Source organism: Anser anser (assembly GCF_964211835.1).
Source record: "Anser anser genome assembly, chromosome: 3".
NCBI classification, from domain to species: domain Eukaryota; kingdom Metazoa; phylum Chordata; class Aves; order Anseriformes; family Anatidae; genus Anser; species Anser anser.
Genome location: NC_139722.1, coordinates 53,735,767 through 53,759,033, shown reverse-complemented (window position 1 = coordinate 53,759,033; position 23,267 = coordinate 53,735,767). Strand labels below are relative to the sequence as shown.

Below are 23,267 nucleotides of genomic sequence, written 5' to 3'. Positions count from 1 at the left end.
CTCTCAAATGCCTCTTGAACACTGACAGGCACGGGGCATCAAACACCTCTCCAGGAAGCCTGCTGCAGTGTTTAACCACCCTCACAGTAAAGAAATTTTCCTTAATGTCCTGTCTGAACCTCCCTTTGCACAGCTTTGTGCCATTTCTATATTGGCAAGACTGTTAAGTCTCACAGTAACTTAAAGTAGTTGTCTTGAGTTCTCTAATTAAATATGAAAGTGTAGTTTGGGCTACCTCAGTTTTATGCTGTTGTCAAAATCAAAACTTGTCTATTACTTGGTAATTCTAATTTGTGACCAGAATCCTACACGTTTTTAGTGCTAAGTATTTGCACTTTTATTTAGAACCAGAAGGGGGCAGCAGCTTCCTTCAAATCGTCAGCATTCACGAGACTGGGAGAAAGAGATTCTTTTTTTTTAAAAAAAAGAAAAACTTCAAAATTGTATTTATTTATTTATTTTATAATTGTTGTTCTTTATACTATTTCTAGTAACGTTTACTCTTAAAAGAGCAAACATCCAGTCTAGCTAGCATCCTGTTGCAAGCGCTTTTCAGGCGACACAACTTACAGTAAACATTGTTCTCTACATCTGTGCAGTATACGTACAAGCAGACTTGAATACACACACACACGAAATTATAATTTCATATAGCTCTGGATTCATGATTTGTTAAAGACTGCTTAAATATCTCCACCTACTACTTTAAAAACGAGTGCTTTCTTACAAGCACACATGCAAGCAGTGAAAGTTTTGTTCCGTGTTTGTGGGTGGATTAAACATCTCCAAAAGAAGAGGCCAAGAGCACTGATAAAACCCAAAATGACTTATTGGGTTGGTCTGTAGTCTCTCCTGCCTCCACTTTGCCAGTGCCTTTCAATCATGGTGTGCAACCAGCCTCGTCACGTTCCTGGCACCTTTGCTGGGACAGAGGCTGCCCATCACGTCCAAACGTGTTGAGATTTGGCAATGAGGAGAAGCAAAAAAAGGGAGAAGAACATTACATTTTGCTCTTGTCTAGTTTCAGACTGAAGGTTGTTCTTTTGTTTGTTTGTTTTGGTCAGGAAAAGAGAGATCTGTACACACTGACCCACCCATCATGTTTTCTCTACCACTATTGCTTTCCAGCGACCGCCAAATGGTAGAGCAGTTCCCAAACATGTCCGTCATTAACCAGGTGATCAGTGAACTTATCAGCCAAATGTTCTTTTGCATAAAATATTTATGTCCTTGATGCTGGTCCTTATATAGTGAAGTGACTGTACTATAATCAGGGGGGATAAAGTGTGACTTAATCTGTTGGAAAGTTAACTATAAACTACGGACTCTAAAGGGGTATCTTTATGATGCCATATCCCAGGCATGTGTAAGATAATAGAAAAGTTATGGCAGCATTGTTACCAAAATTATCAGTGGCTTTGTGTTGCAAGTGTCAAAAAGGATGTGTCCTGTCTTTTGTGACACAGTGCCGTATGCACTTAAGTACATACTGAAGAGAAAGTAAGAGCTGTCCACAACCTTTTTACATCCATGTATGACTCTGATGTTTCCATGTTACAGGCCTACTTTGTCCAGGTCGCCAGATTCAAATTTTATAAAACTGTCAGTCAGAGCAGATGGTGTCACTTAAGGATAAAAAGCTTAGCCATAGATGTGAAGAAAATCCGCCTCTTCATGTAAGGTCTGCTAGCGCGTCTTAGGCTTTATCACCTATGTCTTCTCTCCCTGCATGACAGAGAGCTTCTAACAGGTTTGTGATTGGTGTTCTCAAGGACCTTTATGTTTTTGGGTGGGTTTGATTAGTTGATACAGCTCTGGACAAGTGGCAGCATATCTATCTGTCTCAGTTTGTCCATCTGTGGAATGGGTTGCCTGGGCCACAGAAGCTTAGACGTGCAAAATACATTTGGGAAGGCTGAAGGTTCTCGTATGTGCCCAAGGCATCAAATTGTTCAGACCAATGGCTTGGTAGTGGCTAATGTAACTTGCTGTCTTTCTACAGCCTGTTGTCCTCTACAGCCTATTGTCCCCTTCTTTTATGGCCAGTGTCACCATCTTCTCTGCTGTCTGTCACTCCTCATGTAGCTCTTTGGGAGACTTCTGATAAGCTCCCTGTAGTGCGTCAGGCTTCAGCCACTGCTGGATGTTTCTGTATTGTTTGTGTTAAATTGTTGCTAGTATTTCTTTGATGGCTAGAACTTTGGCATTATTTCTTGTCTACCTACTAGAGAAAAAGCGTGGTTTTTTTTATGGTCTATTATTGTCTGTTAATATCTGATCCAATTGAGAGAACTTTGCAGTCTGAGTAACTTGTTATTTTGCAGATTTTCTCACTTCTTTTACTAGCTCAGACTCACAATAGGAGTCTGATATATGCTGGATATTCAGAGTTATTGTTCATCTTCAGGTGGGCAGATAATGCAGATCTTTAAAGGAGCTTTTCCAATCAGGTCTGTTAAAAAGTTTGTATCTACCCAAAAATTATGGATTCCTGAGGTCAGTTCTGGATAGTGGTCAGGACATGGGAGCCTTAATTACAGTAGTGTGTCACCTACGTGGGCTTATATTTTTGGTTATGCTGAAAAATGATGTTGTGCTGTAACTTAATCAAGTTGTCTCCTTCCTGAATTTCTCTTTCGGATACCTCTGTCTGTATAAAAGTAAGTGGGTTGATAATCTCTTGGATGTCACGTGGACTCTTGGTAGCGGTGTTGCTAGTGGCTAAATAAATAATAAATCAACTCAGCCCGAGACAACAGCTTACTGAATAACCTCTGCATACAGTAAATGGAGGATGTTTTTCAGGACTTACTTTTTCAGGACTTAACGTGATGCCAAGCCTAAACAAATATGGTGAAATTTGAATGAAAATCCTCCAAATTCTCATGTCCAGACTATACAATGAGATAACACAGAAAGGCAGATGTTAGGCGTCCTCCTTATCATTTACAACATGAGTTTTCCCCAACTAAGGATGTCTCTCCTCTTGTCTTTATCTAGTTTAGAAACACTTTGACCCCTTCTTGTATGCCCTTTGTAGCTGGTAGGACTGTACCAAGGGGCTTCAAAAAAAAAAAAAAAAAAAAAAGGAAGTTATCAGGAATGGTTTCTATTTTGAGTTTCAAAGTTATCGTGCAGTAATGGCACCTTCCCTTTAAATAAGCATGCTCCTTGAAACTTATTCAGTCTTCAGTAATTCATAGGCATTGCCACTGCTCCTTTATAGTGTTGTCTTGTTAACCCCACGCAGTTATGGCAGGGTATTTTTTGGTATAGGTGTCAGGTTCAACAGTACTGACGAGGTTCAAATGAAAAGATAAATTCTGCTCATTTACCCCATGCTGTACTATTGCAGAGGGGGTTGGAGGTCAGTACAGGCTTACATCATCACTGACATTGGAAAGAAGAGAGCAGAATGGACTTACTATTATGGAAAATATAGAAAAAAGGAATGCAGCAAAAGACCTTGTCATTCCTACAGTCCAGACTGATTGCAGGCTAAAGGGAACTGTTTGGACACACACTCACTGACCAAACCTAACCTGGTTTGGAGAGACGATTAATGGAAGAACACTGATGGACTTTTACATGGTTTTCAGTAGATGCCTGACCCTGCAGGACTTCTGTGAGACCTCTGGCTCATTTCTTAGAGGTCACAAACCTCTTGTTCAGAGGTAATTGCTTTTTGTTACTCACCCCCACTGAAATGAATTTGAGCTGCATGGAGAGAAGCTACTGGCTTTGACAAAAACAAACAAACAAAAAAACCTGCCTAGCTTTGGCAAAAGCCAGGACACAGACAAATAATTACATTTTGTTTAATGTTTATAAAGTACCTCGGTGTTGACTTTTCATGCACAGTTTTGAAGGCGTTGCCGCAACGCAACACTACTGTTTTAAGGTCAAAAGGTATTAGTGTAACTTAGTGCAAATAGTGCAATTTGTTATGGCAATTGCATTTCTTTGCTGTGGTTTTTAGATTCTTCAGAGGTACTGGGTGAGTGAGGTCTCATGCCGGATGGCAGCAGGAGTCGCCACCTGTGTTACAGACACAAAATGGAGGCTGCCTGTGGGCGGGTCACAACAGCGATGGCCCGGGGGCTCCCTTATCAGCTCTCCAGAGGCATGGGCTCTGCCGCTTACTGACGCTGGGCACCTGGCTTGCTCTGCGCTGCAGCTGCAGGTTAGGTAGATCATCTGAGCACTGTAAGGCCTCTGCTGCCTTCTCCCGTCTGCTGTGTGGCCACAAGCCCATTTTCCTCCCAAGCAGTAGAGAAGCGTCCCGCAGCAGCTCAGCTGGCAGTGTCCCAAAAGCCTGGCAATGACAGGGTGGCGCTGGGGAGGGCACAGTAATCCGCGTCATACACCTGCACGGGAGAGAAGTCTCCAGCACCACAGAAAAACAAATCATACCTGTCAATGACGGTGACCCACCAAGCACTTAATCAGTCAGGTGTCTGCTCCTGTCGTGGGGCCTGCGGCCTGACATTCCCATCCTGTGCAGGGAAAGTTTGTGCCTCGGACTGGCCTCCACAGATATATATGCACACAGAGTGGAGAGCTGCCAAATGATGGTCAATAATGGGAATAATGTGAAGAAAGTCTGTATTAAAACTCAGTCTTACTGAGGTTTAGCCAGGCCAGTACTGCAGACAAGCTGTGGGATTCACGACCTGCTTGTAATGGCTGGGATCCAACCTCGTGGTTTTTGTTTTTTAAGAACGAAGCAGGGATCCCTCCCTTACGAGCACACAGCTGTGAGGGCTGGTGCTGGGGTCACCACAGTTAGTTCAGTGGTCCCAATGCTCCTGAGATGCGGGCATGTAGGCTACATACACATTTGTGTATTTGTTGTGGTGTTTGCAGAATTTTTATTGATTTATTTTTTTCTTTGGGGGTGGTGGTGGTGGGTCTTTTTTAATTTAAATCACCATCTTTTGCACTTCCTTACCTCAGGAATCTTTCTTCGGTTCCTTCAGTTAGAGACAAGCAGTGACAATGTGTGACCCTGTTCATAGCACAGTCAGAGACTTGCTATCAACGGCGACTGGAACAGGTAGACCCTTAGGGCTGTGACCAGTTAATATTTAACCTTCTTGTGAACTCTGGCATGGTTTTACTGTTCCAGCCTACTGGGAGCACCTGCTCAGGAAAGGAGTTTGGTACTGAATCACTTGCTGAAAGTCTCCGTTAACCAGATGGTCAGTCTCATAAAGAGGCTAGACTCTGCTCTGCCACAATCTCTAGGGACATTGGAGGGAGACCCAGTGCAAATGCAGCCCTTCCTACTGTGTTCATGTTTTGAAACAGGGCCTGCTCTAACCTTCGTTGTGGAAGGAAGATTTTTAATCATGTGGCGTTTGCTAAGTCTGACTGTGTTATACCTGCAGCTGATTTTGGCTGTGAAAACAGGCTGAGGCGGACAAGCCGGAGGAGCCATTCTGAGGTGGAGCATGAGGACGAGCCACCACTGCTGGGAGATTCAGGCAGTGCCTTTCCTTCCTACATCAGCGTTTAGTATCTCCACCACCATCAGAATGGAGAGACTACACAGGTAGGAAATTATGTGCATATCTGCTGCTAGGGTCACCAAAAACTGTTTCCCAGGCTGAGGGGGAGAATGACAGTATGACACTTGTAGCGTGCCGCAGATGCAGAACACATGTGGCTGAGGCATGCCAAAAGGTTATTATAATATAAGCCATGGCATCGATTGCCTGCTGCTGATGCGCTGCTGCATTATCTTGGTGCCTCATTAGGTGGGGAATAGCTCTGATTACTGAGCTCTGCTTGTTTGTGAAGTGACAAGTCAGGCTAATTAGCTGTGTGGGTGGAGTATTGGTTACAGGCTCACTGGGGGGGCATCCTCATCCTCTCCTCAGTTATGTGCTTCCAGCAGCAGGGTTGGGCGCAGAAGTTTGTTTGTGGGCGCTTCTTCTCTAGAGATTATGGACAGAGAAGCCAGGCTAAATGGGGCACCGAGATAATCTTTTTTTAGCCTGTCATACTGAGAACGTAAATTGCAGCCTCGCAACTGGCACTTTTGCAGGGAGTAAGGAACACTTATTTCTCACCCTGCAGGATATGTGACAAGAGTGGGTGTGCAGTGATGATAAAGTCACCAAGTTAAGTACCAGGCCTGTGTGACTGATTTACAAATACCAGTGTGCTTTATTTACATAGACATGTAAACAACAGAAGGTAAACAACACCGCCCAGCTCGGTCTAACAAACAGGCTGCTGCTGCTTCGCTTCAGAACCTGAGGTGTTTTATACATTTCACAGAAACTGTATTGACAGTGAACACAGGAGGACTACAAGGTTAGCTCGACTCTTTCTTCTTTGCACAGGAATTGCATGCACTGTGCATCGGCGTGACAGAACTGCACCACTGAGGCCACGAAACAAGCATACATGAAGAACCCACTAAGAGCTTTTCTTAAGGTCAGATATGGCTTGAGTTAGCAAGATTTGTATGTAGTGTCACTACAGCTGTTCTGTATTCTTACAGCACTTTCCATCCCCCGATCTGAAAGCACTTTACGAGCAAACAGCAAATCTTTGCTGCATCCTTTGCAAACAATCCCGTTTACACGTAAGAAAACAGAGGGCCTTGAAACGGTGACTTTCCTAGAGCTCATGTTTTAGTGGTCTAATTTCCCAGCCCAGTGCCTTAAATATAGCACCATTTTTCCTTCCCAGAAGTATATCACTTCTTGATATTTTAGGACACACTTTCGAAGTTAAGGTAAGGCTCCAAGTGCTGCAAGTAGAAGGGCAGCGGGTGGTCCCAGTCACCACTGAAGCTGTTTAGCTTCAATGACGCCTCTGCTGAAAGAGGAGCCAACTACTGTGCAATACATTGCACCCATCCCCAAGCTTTTTCAAGTTTGTCCAAAAACAGAATTCATGATAACATCTGCTGCAAAAGAAAAACTATTTGAAAACAACTGTGCCGATCTGCTGTCTTGCAAATTTAAATGCAACAGTAAGCCATACACACGCTGTGTTTTACTTTGACTAAATATTTCAAATGGAAATGTTACACTAAATTTGTAAGACAGAAAAATACCCAGTGGAGTAATTAAGAGTTCAGAAGCTATGCTGCTTTGTGTGAAGGAATGAGTTTCCTTATAGTTTAGCAGCAACAGCATCAGCTAGGGCTTGAACAGGATTTAATTCTTAGCTGTAAATTCACATTTTGTTTCCACACACATTTCTTGAAAAAACATATTGGCAGGTGTTGATATATTTTTTTTTTAATTGCAGATGTGTCTGCAAAGTGATCACCATGGCTTGAATCCAATGCTGGTTCCACTTTTCTACCTGTTTTTGACATGAATAGCAAGTTAGGCTCAGCTCATATACTAGATCAAATTCAAGCATCTAACAACTGCTGCTAAAAAGCAGCTGGGCAGGTGAGATTGAACATATTTAAATGCTCAGCTGCCTTCTCTTGTGCACTTCATGCTTCAAGTAGTTTTACTTCTACACTCCCAGGAAGAACTATAGTGATGCCCTATCTTCAGTTTTCATAGGAAAGAAACTGAAGCACCACAACCTTAAGATACAACATCCTTAAGATACACAACCTTAAGATACACCATATACAGCTGTCAGTACAACCGCATATAAAATAGAGGGAGAAAGAGTTTTTTTTTTTTTCTTAAACAGGCATTTCTGCAGTAATGTTTTTTTTTTCTACTTTCAATTCCACAGGTGAAAAGGAAACTTAAGAAATTCTCCTTAAATAAAAGCTATGTACAAATTGCACACATTGCAAACGGAGCACTGAGATCAGTTACAGAAAATAAGATATACAGTCTTCACTGATAACATCTCTCTTGCTATAAACAGTGATAAACAGCATATGCTTTCTTCAGATGTCAGAACCCAGCAAGACTGCAATATTATGTACACAGGGTTTGTTTGCCTTCTGCCTTCCACAGCAGAATCCTTTAAAACTCTGTTTTCACTTCGGAAGCTGTGCAGCGACATTCCTGTGCACCACGTCTCTCTTGCTCAGCACATCACAAGAGAGCTGTCATTGCTGTCTGGCTTATTGGTTTTAGGCAGTCTCTGGGGGTTGAGTAACCCTCGCTCCCTAGTGAATTCGTCTGAGGTTTCTGGTAGTCCGTACTGTAGCTCACGGAGGTCAGAATACTGTTAACTTTGGGTTTATCATAGTTTATTACACTCTGGGGTGTCTGATAGTCTCCGTTCCTTGTATCGGTTTTGCATGAGCTAGAGAAACTGCCGGCAGCGAGGGAATGCTTCTGCGACGAGATTACAGGTACGTTGTATCCGTTTTCAGAGGGGAAGTTATTTTCTCTGGTGATGTGCCGCTCTATGATCGGGGTGGCGTATTCAGGTTCTTGGCTGGTCAGGGGCAGCGCGTATTCATGCCGGTTAGCTCTGAGCGGACAGTGGTAGTGGCTTTCAAACTCTGCACTCCCCCTTCTTCCCTCCTCTTCAGTGTCCATGGGTCTGAAAGTAGATCCTTTCCGTGTTACTGTTCCAGTTCCAATCATGAGAGGCTGCTGATAATCTAAAAAGAAGTATGAGCTGCTCAGTAGTACATAGGTGGATTATTTTACGTAGTAGATGGCAGAAAATGGTTATTATATTGAATCTGTGATTATCAGAGATGTGAGGAAACGGTGCCCCAGGTCTGTCTCTGTAATCTCCTTCAGAGCCCAAGCACTGCAGAGCTTGGCAGAAGCTGCTCTGCAGAGGAGCTTCAATCTGCCAGCCCTTGCCTCGCTCCCTGCCTGCCTTTCCCCACCTACCCCCCCAAACACATTATCATCGTTTCTGGAGTATACTCCAAAACCCTAAAAAAAGACAGAAGTTAACAAAATATCACCAGCAAGCCAGAGAGAGGACATTGCACGAAGTTCCACGAAGGAGAAGTTCTCAAAGCAAGCGTTCGTTCCACTTTGGGAATAATTAAGATGCCTGGAGGATTCTTAACGAGCGCAAGTGCCGGCTCTATTTAAAAGGAATCTCACAGTAGCTGACTGACAGGGAAGATAAAGTTAGGCGGAATGGCAGCCAAGAGAGTCAAGGGAAGTGTGAAATGTGTGAAGTCAGATCAGAGCTGAAGCGTGCGCACGAGGGGGGCAAGCCATAAGGCGAGCAGCAGGAGCGGCGCGGCCGGGGGAACGGGATGGTTAACCCCACCGAGGGGATGGTTAACCCCACCGAGGGGATGGTTAACCCCACCGAGGGGGCAGACCTGCACTGGCCACGGGGAAAGGACCTGAGCAGGAGCACGAAGTGAGATCCAGGGAATGCAGCCTCCTCGTGAAGTGCATATTCACACCTCTCGTCAAAGAGGATACCAGGCTGCCGTGTAGGAGAGAGATCTGAGCTAACCGGGTTTTCAAAACATCACGGAAAATTGTCACGAGGAAATTCAACCTTCTAACTTTTTCACTTTGGTGCTAGTGAAAATTGCTTCCTGATAGATACGGTGGCCTGAACAGCTCCAGTAAGTGACACTGATAAAGTATTGTATTTTGGCGCAGGCGTGAAGAAAGTTAGCTCAGTTTCTGTTTTGGCATCATAGTTCATCTGACATGAGCGTCAAATGCAATCCCATATGTCCTGTGAAAGATTTTTCTGGCAGTTCCTGGCTACTTCCCAAACTTCAGCATGTAGGGTGAAGGTGTTAGGATATGTCACTAAGTGATGCAGCTCTCGCCAGCATTGCTGCTGCTACTCTGAGTAATCTCACTCGCTCAGCAAGAAGCGTCCCCACTTGCTCTGGGCTGCCATGAGAAGCAGCAAACAGCAGGGAATTTCGAGGGGAAGAATTTCATGTGGGATGGTGCCCTACATGCAAGTTTTGCATGCCCTCTGCAATTTAATTAGGAAATAGCATTTGCTGCACATTTCTGGGCTGTACTCACAGTTTTTATTTCATGTTTCTTATTTTTAAGGAGGCTGTAGGTGAAATGCAAAGCGTTGGGAGCTGTCAGGACAGAAGGAGAGGTATGAATTTTCACACTGCAGGAGGAAAGGCTGGGGAGAGCAGAGGCTCCCTGCACACAGCCAGGGTAGCTGGATAACCATGAGTTATAAGGAAACTTTGCTCACACCCTTTCCTTCATGAAATAAAACTGCTTTTTAGGTCTCTGCATATTTATATTGAAAGTTTCTGTAAAGCACTCAAACTGTCTTTGACAGATATCCAGGGGTAGCACCATATGGAATTACAATGATCATTCCTTTTTTTTTTTTTTTTTTTTTTTTCTTTTAATGCATTTCTCTCTGAGAAACACATTGGAGAAATCCTCAGAAATTCCTAATGTCTGAAGGCTGGAAACAGAAAATTAATTTTTCAGGAAGATTGCTGATGACTGCTATCATAAAATGGCTGGTTGGTCTAGCCTTTCCAGACAGAGAAAAACAGTCAGGGATAAGATGTGCTAAGAGGATGAGTTAAAAACCCACCCGTTTGGGATACAAATAGTACTGATGCAGGGATCTGCTCTATCCAGACAGTGACCTGAGTGACCTGGAGCCAAGGCAGAACAGGAGAGGAGCACTGTGGTGTTCTTTTCTGCTCTCTCATCTACCCACTGCTACTTCAGGAGGCCTCATCTGCAAAATAGTTCAGGCACCAGGACCGCTGCACGCAGATCTCAGCACGACGTCCAGCTGGGCATGAAATCCCACCACAAACCAACTAAGCAATTTTTCTATTTGATCAGCAGCAAGAGGCATTATATTTTATACCGCTGCCAGAGATGTTTGAGTTTAAGCAGAAACATAGAAATTAGTCAGCAAACTACTCTATCCTAGGCACACTCTTGCACTGCATCTCTGCCTGAGTGCCTTCCACGCTTACCTTGAATTGTAAGTATTTCAGAGTGAGGGATTTTTTTGCCAATACCTACAAGAAGAAAAATCCTATAAAAGAGAAGTTTCAGCTGGTGTTCCCCCCCCAGTGCTGCTTCACTATACGTCTGGGATAAAAAGAGATAAATCTGTTCCTTGGCCTCAGCTTTTGTGGAAATTGGAGCTTCTAATATTGCTGGTCTGTCGCTCCTTGTTAGCTGCTCTGTGTGCAAAATAAAGTGAGTGTATCAGAGGGGGAGCAACTGTTACCTGCCATGTCACTTGTGACCAGATCTAGTTTTTGCGGTGTCTCCTTCTCATTACTATAGCTAATGGTAAATTCAGTCGACTGATGTCGGGTGAAGGGCTGCTTGATTTGTTTCCAACAACCTGTGATAAAGAAATAAAAATAGAAGACATCAGGAAGTTAAATGCTTAAAATCAGAAGGCTTATCAGAAAGTTAAATTGTTGTTGTACTCATTGCTGTCAAAAAAAAAGTCCCCTAAATTTGGAGGGTGAGAAAGTGAATTATCAGCTGAGATTTTCAAGTAAAAATTAAGCTATGTAGAGGATTTTTCTCATTTGTCTTTCTTGTCAAGAAGGGCTTAAACTCTGTAGGTGCCTATATTTATATCTTAACAAGGTGTATCAATAAAATACAAGCTTTAAACAGCTGCATCATTTATGTAGTAAAAATAATGCTTGACTTTTTTTTTTTCCCTCAGTAGCATGGTATAGCTTCTGTTTACTTGATATCTCATCACCTGCACCTATCAATTAATTTGTTCTCACAACGTCCTCGTGAGGCAGAAGAGAGAACATCCACAGTGTCAGTTCCTTGCCTGGTGCCTGTAACGTGAGGTTTATGGAGGTGATGTGAGGTTTATGGAGAGGTGGGGTCAGCTCCCAGCTTCTTAAGTCCCAAGCCTGGTTCACAGTGTTTAGGAGCTTGATTTACAGAGCACATACTCTACAAATGAACTGAGTGGGTAAGAGGCTATCTTCAATTTCATGGGATTTGTCCTCATTAGCAAGTGAGAAAGGATTATGATGTGACCTTGAAAAATCATATTAGCAAATATGATGTTAAGTACAAATTAATTTTCTAATGAGGGTGAGCTGAAATGGGTAACAGAGTCCCTTTTCCTGTCGTCAGCACCTGCCGAGGGATGAAATTTTGGAGCTGAGCTGTTGCAAGAAATGTGTCAAGAGACATGCGAATGGCTTAGTGGTTTCTTTTTTTTATGGAAAGCTAAGATTCAGAAGGATATTCCTCTGCAGAGTTGGCCCACCAGGAAAAACAGCTAAACCCCAACTTCCAGGCTGAGAAGAGACCCTGCCCTAGAAAGCATAACTGAGCAAGGCAAAGTATGTTACTTCACCAGGGTTTTGCAGGCATCTCCTAAAGCAGAGTCCTCAAGCCAATCTTCTGCTCTGATTTTACATGTGAAGTACAGACCAGTTTTGATAGGCTTCAGAAATACAGTCCCAGTCAGGGAGGGCAGCAAGATGGAAACACTAAAGCCATAAAAAATTTATTAGCCCTTGCTCTCTTGGAGAACAGCAATCCCCTCTGCTGTGGGGAAAAAGAGGAAAGTAGCAATTTTCTGCAAAATAGGTGTTTTGGAGGAGGGAAGGAAAGGGAGGGCACCTGGGAGCACTCTTATATGCTAATTTATGCGCTTTGTATAATAGATCTTTTGCTAATTGCCTTTCTGTCATAGAAACCAAATTACATTGTTTCTCTGGGCACTGTGCTAGGATGACACAAGTGGGACTATCGCTTGCCATTTCCCTCGTATGAAATAGTGAATTTGAATGAGGAAACGTGGCTGTTCTTTGAGAAGCATTTCACGTGTAATTGCATAAAACCCTTCCCATTGGCCCGGCAGACACGACAGAACAGGGCAAAGCTCACCATTCTCCACTAACCTGATTTCTGAGCATTGGAAAATCCATAAGAAAGTCCTTTGGCTTCTTGCCTGCGAGAAGAGGAAAGCATTTATAAACTTCTGCACTCACAGCATTTCATCTTCACTCCTTTGCTTCAGCAGAGAATCTGTGTTTAGCAGCTGAGAACAACTGTTCGCTTTTAGTTTCTGGAGGATGGCGTTTATTAGACTGCAAGGCATGCAAACCAGGATTTTGACGCTCAGTTATTTCCCCATCTGTATGTACGTCCTGAGTGCTGCTGTTCAAGTTCCTTCTGTCTGGCACTCGTTGAGCTGATGTGTGCATGTCCTTATCTGTCACTCTAGGTTATATTTGGGGTCTGCTCTTCTGAATTCTTTGACTAGTTTGTAGATTTTACTGGAAATTCAGGGCAGAGCTGAGTGCTGCTAGGGAGGAAGCAGCATCGCTGGAGCTTTGCTTATACTTCCAAATCCCTACCTGCTGACAGATGCATTTCCCTGTTCTGCATTCGAAGGCAGGTTTGTAGGAAAGGACAGCTAGTGGGACCCAAAGCTAGCAATGCTTCTTCCAATCCGCTGACTTGTGAAATGAAGTGGCTTAGTTTTATCTGCTTATCTCAGTGTATGTGTGCAACTCCTTATAGATCGGCTGCAATTTCAGCCTGCACGGTTAAGTGCCCTCAGTGACCAGGAAGCAGAAACACAACAGGAGAGAAATGAAGGAAAATGCTTCAGATAGCTCTAACGTTCCCCTTACTGATTTTTTTCTCTGGTTTGGTGTGCAAACTGTTCCATCTTTGACTTCACTACATCTTAGCACTTGTGGGTATACGTAGGCTGAAGGGACCAGCCAGTTGCATTGACTGTAAATTGGGGGGTGCAGTTGTGATCTAGTTCACCTTTGGTTTCGTCTGACTGGGGGCTGATTGAGAAGTACAATTTACAGAGACACAGCGTGAGTTCTGTTTGGAAGGAAGACTTCCAAAAGATATCAATTTCCAGTTTCCTGGTAAAGAGGCTCTGGAAAGAGGGCATGTAGTTGGAAGCATCAGCTAGGTAGCCACAAATACCTCCAATGACAAAAGACAGTATCTTACTTTCGTAGGGCTGCACAGATACAAATTCCAGAGAACAGGAACAGACACAGCACTATGAGGATTGGGACAATTATAGCTGTAAGCTTTAAGCCTGCATGAAGAAATAAATGGATAAAAGTTAAAAAGGCAAATTACTCTGAAGCTAGATATTTTTTACTGCACAGAATACAGCAAAAGGCAGATAATCTTGCAGGAATGCTCCTTGCGAGAGGGCATGAAGATGTAAAATCATAAAACTGCAAAACTGCTCCTCGGCCATCCTCAGTTGCCATGTACATATGTGGAACAGTGCTGAGGCAGAAGAGTTAAATGCATTTCTCAAGGCTGACACTTGGTTTACTATCTATACACATCCTTACAAAGAGCAGCTCTTTCTTATTACATGCTAAGTAACTTTTTTAAAAGGCCCCTTACAGCAACGCTGTTTTCAGTTGCTTATGAAGCTGCTAAATAAAGCTGCAATTTTCTATGCCAAGTATCTGGCTCCTGCTGAACTGGTTGAAACATTTCAGTCAAAATAGTTCAAAGATTTCCAAGACTGGAGCTAGGGAAAAATGTTTTGCTCGTGTTAAACAAAAATGGTTTAGAGCAGGGATTTGGGAATTATCTGTGGGGTGGCTTTTGTGTCAGGAGTGTGCATTTCGCTATTCCTGCAGACACTTACAAGGCTTTGAGAATAAGGCAGTGCACATGTCCACAGGGTATTTACAATTTAGCAGATAAAAGCTCTAAAGATCTCTTTTCCAGTGAAGATGGATACAGTTTACCCATACCACTGCACAGATGAACTGAGCTTTTTCTTGGCAAGAGAAATGAAGTTTCAAATCTTTTTTCTTGCGGTGATCACTTCTTGCAACCAGTTTGTTCACAGAGACAGCACTACAACCATCAGCTACCTAACAGGTAGCAGCGTTTGGTGTGGTGGGTCTCAATTCCTGCCTGGCTACAGATCCACCAGGTAGTCTAAACAACAAATTTTATTTGTTTGCTTTATTAAGATCTAAGGAACTACCTCCACAACGTTAATGGATAAAGATTGCAAATTAAGGCACTGAGGGAGAGGTATGAGAATGTAGCTTGTCTGAGACCCATGAACATAAGCATTATGAAAAAATGTTCAATTACACAATTGTGCACTACTGTACGGTGCTTGGTGCTGGGGACCTGCTGTGGGAGGAGTTATGGTTGATCTGGGAGGAGTTAAGGTAACACTTTTGTGAGACCACTGTCTCGTATATTACAAAAATTAGAAAATAGAGGAAGAGAGTGAAGAAGACGAGAGCTCCTCCAAAAACGCTGATGAGTGCTCAGCATAGTCCACTGAGCCTACCAAGCACGGCAAATAACCAACATGACAGGGAAAAGAAAGCCTGATATTTCCCACATCAAGGAAATTAAGGCTTTCAATTTCTTTCTGTGCCTCAAGACAAAAACAAGCCATGCTCCTCCCTATTCTCTCAGTAGTTAATCTTTTAAAAAGTCTGAAGGGAAAGTAAAAGTTTTGATTTGTGAGAAAGTTTAAAGTTTACTCAGGCTGGGATGAAGACATGATGTATCGCAGAGAAAACGTAGTGATGGGTAGCATTACCTAAATTGGTTTCTTCTGATGGGATGGGCTCTGTAACAGTTCTGTCTTCTTTTCCAAGGGAGGTTTCGGTGCTCTGACTTGTTTTTTGCCACATTGAATGCGTAAATGAACTGTTCACTGCAACAGAGAGCAGAGGACCAGTTGTGTCGCAGTAGCACAGCACGCTTTTGGGGCACTGTGCCTGGGAAGCACTGCTTACCCCATACCTTGCATTATTCGACAGCCGATCAGCTCAAGCTTCAGTGCTATGCGTTGGTTCCAAGTCTGAGGGATGATCCGCACGTAGCGGGCCACTATCGGGGGGATGAAATTATTACGTACGATGTCGCCAGAATTGGAGTTGCCTTGGAATATCTGCAACAAAATGCAAGTAGGTTATTTGCTGTGTTTTAAACGTCTCTCAAAAGTGCTCCTGACTTCCACCTTCAATCATTTTCATTATCCAAAACCAAATATATCGATCATCTGGGGTGTAGCCACAAGACTTTTGGAAATGGGAGCTGTGAAAAAAAGAAGTCTTTTTAGTTCTGACAGATGATCACATTTTCCTATTAACTTGCGGAAGAAAGATTATCATTCTTTTCAATTCTGTGTAATTTCTGGTTAATGTATGCTGGTATAATGCTATCATTTTTTATTTAATAGCACTGCAGTGCCCTTCCTTGGGCAATGGGGGATACAAATATAAAAAGAAAAATAACCCAGCCAAAGTATTTATTTATTTAAAGTGAAATATATTTAGACATTTTAGTAAATTCCTCAGCTTTCTGTACGAAGATTGAAGACTGACTATTAACTATGTTGCTGTATCTCTTTCTTTCTGTACTTATACAATGTTTCCCAGGATCAGTTCAGCCTGCATACAGAACAGTAGCCCTTGCAAAATTAGTTCTTGGAGATGTTTCGGCATGGCCTATGAGAATTTAAGAGCCTGATCAGATAGGGAAGCAAGCTTAGCATATCTTAGATGAGACAGCAGGCCACACAAGGTTCAGATGGGACAGGTTTTGTCATGCTCCATAGCTGAAACACATCATATATAATAATACTTTCATAATTTTATTTGTAAATAACAATTAACAGTGGAAAACTGCAAAACAGCAGATTTTAAATGGCTAGCCTTCACAAAATTCACCTGTTACTAGGTTGACTTTTCACTTTTGGGGCCAACATCCCCTAAGTTTAACATTTATCACTTAAAAAATCTTAAGCCAATTAACATTGTGCAGTGACATTCCTTTCTGTACAAGCTAAGAAAATCAGAGCTATTGGAAATCTCACCAAAGATATTGGAAATCTCACCTGTTCTCACAGGTCTCACAAGTTTCTAAAAACTACAGTCAAGACTGAGGACCAGGTAAAGCCTTACCCTGGAACAAGCTGAGCTCCTCCAGAAAGGATTAGTGAAGATCTGGAAATGGGGGAGCAGAGGGGCTTTTGGAACATGAATTTTTCACAGAAATGTGTTTGCATACCAACTTGTGCAGCACACCCGCTGCTTGCAGGAGCCAGTTGCACTGCTTTTATCAGTTCATTGTTGATATTCAGAGTCTGACAGCTGTTGTGTGTACAGGTTTTTTTGGTTTATGAGCATTTATTTTAAGTGCAGTTACATTGGTTCCTACAGACTTTTGTCAGAAGAGTCATGCCTGTGGGGGGTAGGAAGTGGGGCAGTCCCCAACACTACCCGAAGAGAAGCTCAGTCTGCAGGTGCAGCTCCACCAGCAGAGCTGTGCTTCTCCCCGTGCCGGCTGTTTTGCTTTTCCGTGTTTTGTTTTGCACCATCCTGGTGCATCTGAAGCTGAATCTCAGCTTTGCTGATGCAGTACAACTGCTGAGCTGAGCTAAATACTTGTCCAAATAGCCTCTTGTACAGCTTCAATTACACTTTTTTAAAAATAAAAATACTACACACACTCACATGCCTCTGTATGTATATCTCATAACTCCAGCAAGCCCTGGATAGATTCCTTGTTTCAACAAGCTCACTATCTACTCTGTAGCTGTAAATTACTCTGGTGAAGGCTGTCCAAGTCCAGACAAGTTTGAAACTCCTAATCTTTCTTGACAGTGAAAGGCTGTCTTTCAATGTCAAGGCAGCATATACATTTTTTCTCTGTGCTTTTCCCAATTTCTCTTACCTTTTCTTCATTGCTTAGAATTCCTTTGTAAGTTCTCCATTTCGAGTTGTTATTTTTGTAGTTCATTATAAATGTCTTTACATAAAAATTAAAATTCAGTGTAGTGGATCCAGAACCAGTGGTTTTAATTCCTAGTAACAGAATGCAGAAGACATTTTCAAGTTAGGTTTCCTTCTCAAAGGAAGATTTTCGAATGCAAACACACAAGAAAAACCAATGCAGAGACCTTTGCCTTCAAAGCCTTAATTTACTTTTCAGACTATGTTTGGAATTCAAGGGTTGTCACTGAGTTTAAAAGTTGGGGCAAGAATGGAAATCATCACTGAACTGTGAATTTCAAAAAACAGCTTTAAACAGAACCTAAGTTAATGACTCCAAAAATGGTAATTGTTTGTCTTGATACTATGGTCCATATCAGCAGTCTTTACGCTTTCAGCAGCAACTTTAATTTACCTTTTTTATCACTAAACCAGGAGTTGAAAACAGGAATCTCTTTCACTGGGGCCATTATTTCAAATTCTGTGACTTTGAAACCTTTCTTATTGATTCAAGAAATGCATTCTCAACAGATCCTAAGCAATCATTTATCATACATCCAGATTCTACTGGTCACTGTGTAAATATTTTGTTCTGAGCCTACAGCATCCTTACAGATCATGCATGCATTAAAGTGAGTCCAATCCTATATTATTATAGGAAGACCAGTCTTGTGAATTTCTGTGATTTCTTTAATATGAAAACAATATTCCTTGACACATAGCATTTAATGACATTTATTGAAAGAAAGATTGCATTAGTGCGTTATTAGCTTTTCAACTTTCTCCAGCAGAAAACCCAGCTTCTAATAATCAGTGTGATCTACCTGTTATTCTCTTCTTCTCTCCGAAGTCTATCTCTAGCCATTCACGATTACTGCTGTGGTTAGAGGCCCAAGCCAGTCCCTGGACTTGAAGCCAAGCCTTGTCAGGAGACCACTGGAATAGTTGTCCAAATTCGTTGGTCTCCTCCCAGTAGGAAGACGCAGTGATCTGGCTCTTGGAGAGGAACGCTTCATCCAGACTGAGAGATTTATTGCAGCCTAGGAGTCCCAACACAGACATAAGCAGTCATTTTGTGTTTTCACAGCATATTTTTACATTAGGCTAGCAACATATGAAGACCGCCCACAACAGCCAAGTCAGATGTTGCCTAATCTGGTGCTAACCTGATGCTGTCCATTAACTGTGGTGTTTGCCAGTCAATTTATAGAGGATAATGCAGTACTGGGATGGAGTCCCTCTCCTTTACCAACTCAGCTCCTACATACACGACACCTTCTGACTGCATCTGTTATTTTTAATTTGCCCTTTTGTTTTTTAATCTCTGAATATTTTTTTTATTGTTGTTCATGTGAAGACTTCTTATTTTTTTTTTCCTTCTGAAACATAATATTTATGTTTAGAGTTTGGCATTAACTAATTTTGCTGTACAAAACATTTCTAAGATGAAGGCACTGTACCGAAAGGAACACTTTACCGTAAATATTTCACGATTTTCACCTGCAGTGAGGGCTAGGAAATTTACTCATTAGAGAAGCTCCTTGATACTGCTGCCAAGAGGTGATATCATGAAGGTAATAGCTGCAGGTAAGTATTATAAAATCCACCAAAGAACCCACAAAATTCTACACATCAAGGTTCCTCAGAAAGAACAGGCCAATGTGATATGGTTTCAATGAAGTTAAAAATAATTTCCTGGCAATTTCAAAGGCCTATATATGTTCAAGAATTTTCAGTGGAACAGTAAATGATTTTATCTAAGATGACTGAAATATAACTCGAATGAATGAGCACGAACTTTTCCCCCCTCTTTGCTGTGTTTTATGTAAATTAACAGCTTGACAGATTAAAGATGCTTTTGCTTCTTTGAAACTCATAAACAAAGGTAGCTCTGTGTAAGTTCAATGTAAATATATTTTCATTCCTCTGTATGTTTTAGTTCTGGTATAATGAAGATGGAACTTATAAATATCTGAAGAAAAACTGCTTTCATTTTCTGCCACCTAAAGTACATAAAAATAGAATTATCTGATTGCCATTTTTCATATGCTAGCACTAGAAATGTAGCATCAGAATACTATTTCTGTTTCTCATCTATGTGCATATGACCCATTCCTATTCTGTTTTCTTCCTAGCTCACTTCATATCCCCTCAATTTTTTATCCAACTTTTATCCAATTTAAAAAATTGTCCTAAAATATCCTTACTGGACACAATCTAACATTCTTTACATTCTGATTGCTTTTCAAAACTTTTAGGAAAATTCTTAAATAAAAAGGTAAAATGTGAATATCTAACAAGAAAGGCATTATACTTACCATTTGAAGTAAATATAAACCGCTTATCTGACAATGAACCACTGTAAGAAAAGAAAAAGTAATTCAGCCTTTCAGGAACCAGCTATAGGAGTGCCAGAACATGGGTGGCTTCACTGTGGCACAAAATCACTTTTTATCTAGCAAAATATCTCTGGCCAGATATCTGCTTACTTTGCTGCTTGACTACCCACCTCCTAAGAGCACTCTTGTGCATTTCATGCTGTGTGTTCAGGTCACTAACAGCAGTTTTGATCATTTGCTGTGCCTTAAGGTGACTGACTCCCCATCTCACCAGCCTGTTACTCTTCCTGTGCACTTCTGCTTGACTCCTCTGCACAGGACCTTTATTGATGCTGCAAAATCCTTCACCTCCTGCTCCTCAAACTAGCAAAATAAAAGCACACAAAAGAAGCCAGGAACTGGAAAGCCAACAGGGACTCGCATTACCTACAGTGCTTGCTCCAGTGTGGGGCTAAATGCTCTTCCCCCATCCGTTTAGAGTAACTTCACTGAAATCAGTGAATTTCTACTGGTGTAGTCCACATCTAGTTTGAAGAAAATCTAGCCTTAAGTTATGTTTGGTTGTGACTAAGCCACATTAGCTCTGGCCATTCCCATGTTGGCTAAACGTGCGTACCAGTCAGACAATGCAAACTGCTGCTTGTTTTAATCTGGTTCAGATTAAATGGATTATGTTCTGATTAACAGTTTGCTTCTGTTATAACCACGTCCAACAGCTTTTATTAGGACTTGTTCTTTTGGCTCTGTTAACAGCAGCACATCTTTGGCTTCCCTTTTGTCCCTCCTTGTAACAGACTACTTTACTTCCAGAGCAAAGCCATTCCTTGGGCCATCCTGCACAGCCCTGCACAGCGCAGACCACCATGAAATAACCGTAGCAAGGGAAAGCTGTGCACTCCTTGTCCATCCACGGAGCCACTTTCCTTTCTGATTCCCACTGAGATATCCCTGAGATCTTTTTCCAAAAGTGATCCCTTTGACTGGCTGCATATTAAAAATGAAAGCATGGATTTTAACCTGAAATTCATTCTGATTTCCTGAGAATCTGGCCCCTTCAACGCTGCTCCAAGTGGCTGCATGCATCAGGTACCCCTTTTTAAAAATTGTGGCCAGTGCAACTGAGCAGAGCAGTAAAACAACTGCACTTCAGCATCAAGACAGCTCCCCTTCAGGCTGCCCTTCGTTGTCAGCCAGGAAAATTTCCCTGAAGGTTACCTATAAGAGTCCAACAGCCTATAGCCTAGCAGTGGTGCACACAGCCATATGTTTAGAGAGTCCTGCAAATGGGGAAGTGGAAAGTGGTCCTGTGTCTAGGTCAATAAAAACACTGCTGCTTTTTGTCGCTGGGGGAAAGTTAACGCCTACAGGCAAACAAAGTCCTTCAGGGATGATGGAAGGCGAGGAGAGTAGCTATGAGAATGATGAGAAATTCAACCCCTCCCTCCCACATCTTCCCCCCAGGCGATCCTCACGGGCCATCAGATGTGCTCTGCTTGCTACAAGCCATTTGGAACTACAGCCAAAACTATTTTTGCTTTCTGAGTGAATACAAAGCAATCCAATTCAAGAGAAGAAAGGAAAAGGAAAACATGCGGTGATCAGTAAAACCTCCCCAAAATAGAAATCACAGCACTCTTCAAATACTTATTTATATTTATACACTATCCCTTCATAATAGAAAAGTCACCGAGGTCCCTTTCAAACTACAGGTCTGCAATTTGAGCAATGAAAGGGAGGAGGTTAGCATTCCCAAGATCTATAAAGCTATAAAATCAAGCTGAAATATTTCTGCTATAATTCTGCAAGTCACTGAAGAGGACAAACTAATTCAGTAAGTGGTAATTCATCAATTTCGTAATGTGACAGGTGGCATTTGTCACACAAATTTCACTTTGTCCTTTAAGGAATGGCATCACCCTGTGCTCCTCATTTTCCTGGCAACCTTCAGGATCCTGCCTAGCCAAGAGCACCAGTGACAGCATGGCAGACCTGTGCTGGTGCCTCTGAAAGAAAAAAAAAAAAGGATGCTGCTTCACATGATAAATGTGTGTAAATCTCAGATCCATTTTTTCCAGAGTCAGTCCCAAGGAAGCTTCTTATAAGCAGCGTGGGTTAACACCACATCACATATTTCACTATTCATGAGCATGTGGGCTCTTCAATTTTCAAAGACAAATGATTTCACATGTGCAGATGTACAGTTACGGGCCTCCACAGGCAGCTCACATTACAAAGTTAAAACCCCATATATTTGTACTCGGGTAGCAGAACTGTCCAATAAATCCAGCCACTTGATCTTCATTATATCATTTGTGGGTTCAGGTCCGCACATGGGGCATGAGAGCTGAAAATCTCATAGATAACAGGGCATAACAAGCGCACTGAAAAATGAAGTCAGGGAGGCCAAGGCCAGGTCTTAAGGGCTGGCAAGTGAGTGATTCATAATTCCGCTGTTACATTATAATACAGATATGTAACAGCCCAATGCACACAAGCAGCGGCTTTGGATGAGGTCAGTTTCAGCTCAAGTCACTAAATAATTTAAATCTTTAATACTGAAATCCACTATAAATGAGATTTTAAAAACTTGAGTAAGCTTTTGTTTAAGGGAGTACAAAGAGCTGTGATGACACTGCTGTCTAAGCACCGTTCTTTCCTTGCTGATGCTGGCTCTTCGAAGGAACGTGTTGCAGCACAGAGGTACCTGAGGACGGGGAAACTAGGCAGCTTTGGAAATACATTTCATAAAAGCCTTTTTAAAGCATGAAATGCACTGGTTCATTTTCTTAGCAAACGTGCCCACTGTTTCTAGGAACACATTTCCATTTGAAATACAATGATTTCCCTGCATCCTCCGATGTACCTCTCCCAGAATAATGGGATCACACCAGCAGTTCATCTGCTCCTGGGATTTCCCCAGCTGCCAGGAGCAGCAGAAGCATCCTGTGAATGGCTGTGCTCACCCTCCTACTTTTCTAAAAATCACACTATCTCACTTGTAGGGTTCCCATTATAAGCCCATTCACCTTTGGCTGCCTGAATAATCTGCAGAGAGATCTGTGTGGCTCCTCGGGGGCAAACCAGTCCCTTTGAGAAATGCATCGTCATCAAGGAGTGCCTCTTCTGCCCCGGGATGCAGGAGAGTTAGGGTGACAACGCTCCTCATTAGGGTGCTCTGTATAAGCGTGATGAATCTGAGCCCGGGTGGCTCATTTCAGCCTGGGAGCACGTCTCGGCTCTCGCTCGAGTCAGTGGGAGTTGTACCACTTGGTGTAACAGAGACGAGTCTTCGTCTCTGTGGGCAC

The 23,267-nt window shown here is 42.3% G+C and overlaps 1 protein-coding gene across 6 annotated transcripts in view; it reads right to left on the bottom strand.

The window, feature by feature from the left end:
• Positions 1 to 6,144: 6,144 nt before the first annotated feature.
• Positions 6,145 to 23,267, bottom strand: part of DCBLD1 (discoidin, CUB and LCCL domain containing 1) — a 48,831-nt gene continuing 31,708 nt past the window's right edge. For 3 of the 6 annotated variants that reach the window (XM_083827728.1, XM_083827727.1, XM_083827726.1), the window contains 9 exons: positions 19,942 to 19,982; positions 18,448 to 18,663; positions 17,586 to 17,716; positions 15,651 to 15,798; positions 15,445 to 15,561; positions 13,857 to 13,947; positions 12,779 to 12,828; positions 11,116 to 11,235; positions 6,145 to 8,548 (listed from right to left, as the gene is read on the bottom strand). In XM_083827728.1, coding sequence (XP_083683854.1) covers positions 8,031 to 8,548; positions 11,116 to 11,235; positions 12,779 to 12,828; positions 13,857 to 13,947; positions 15,445 to 15,561; positions 15,651 to 15,798; positions 17,586 to 17,716; positions 18,448 to 18,663; positions 19,942 to 19,982 — 1,432 coding nt within the window. In that variant the 3' untranslated portion in view covers positions 6,145 to 8,030. Of the gene's footprint in view, positions 8,549 to 10,233; positions 10,901 to 11,115; positions 11,236 to 12,778; positions 12,829 to 13,856; positions 13,948 to 15,444; positions 15,562 to 15,650; positions 15,799 to 17,585; positions 17,717 to 18,447; positions 18,664 to 19,941; positions 19,983 to 23,267 lie in introns of those variants that run through there. The other 3 variants (XM_083827729.1, XM_083827730.1, XM_083827731.1) reach the window with 3 other exon arrangements.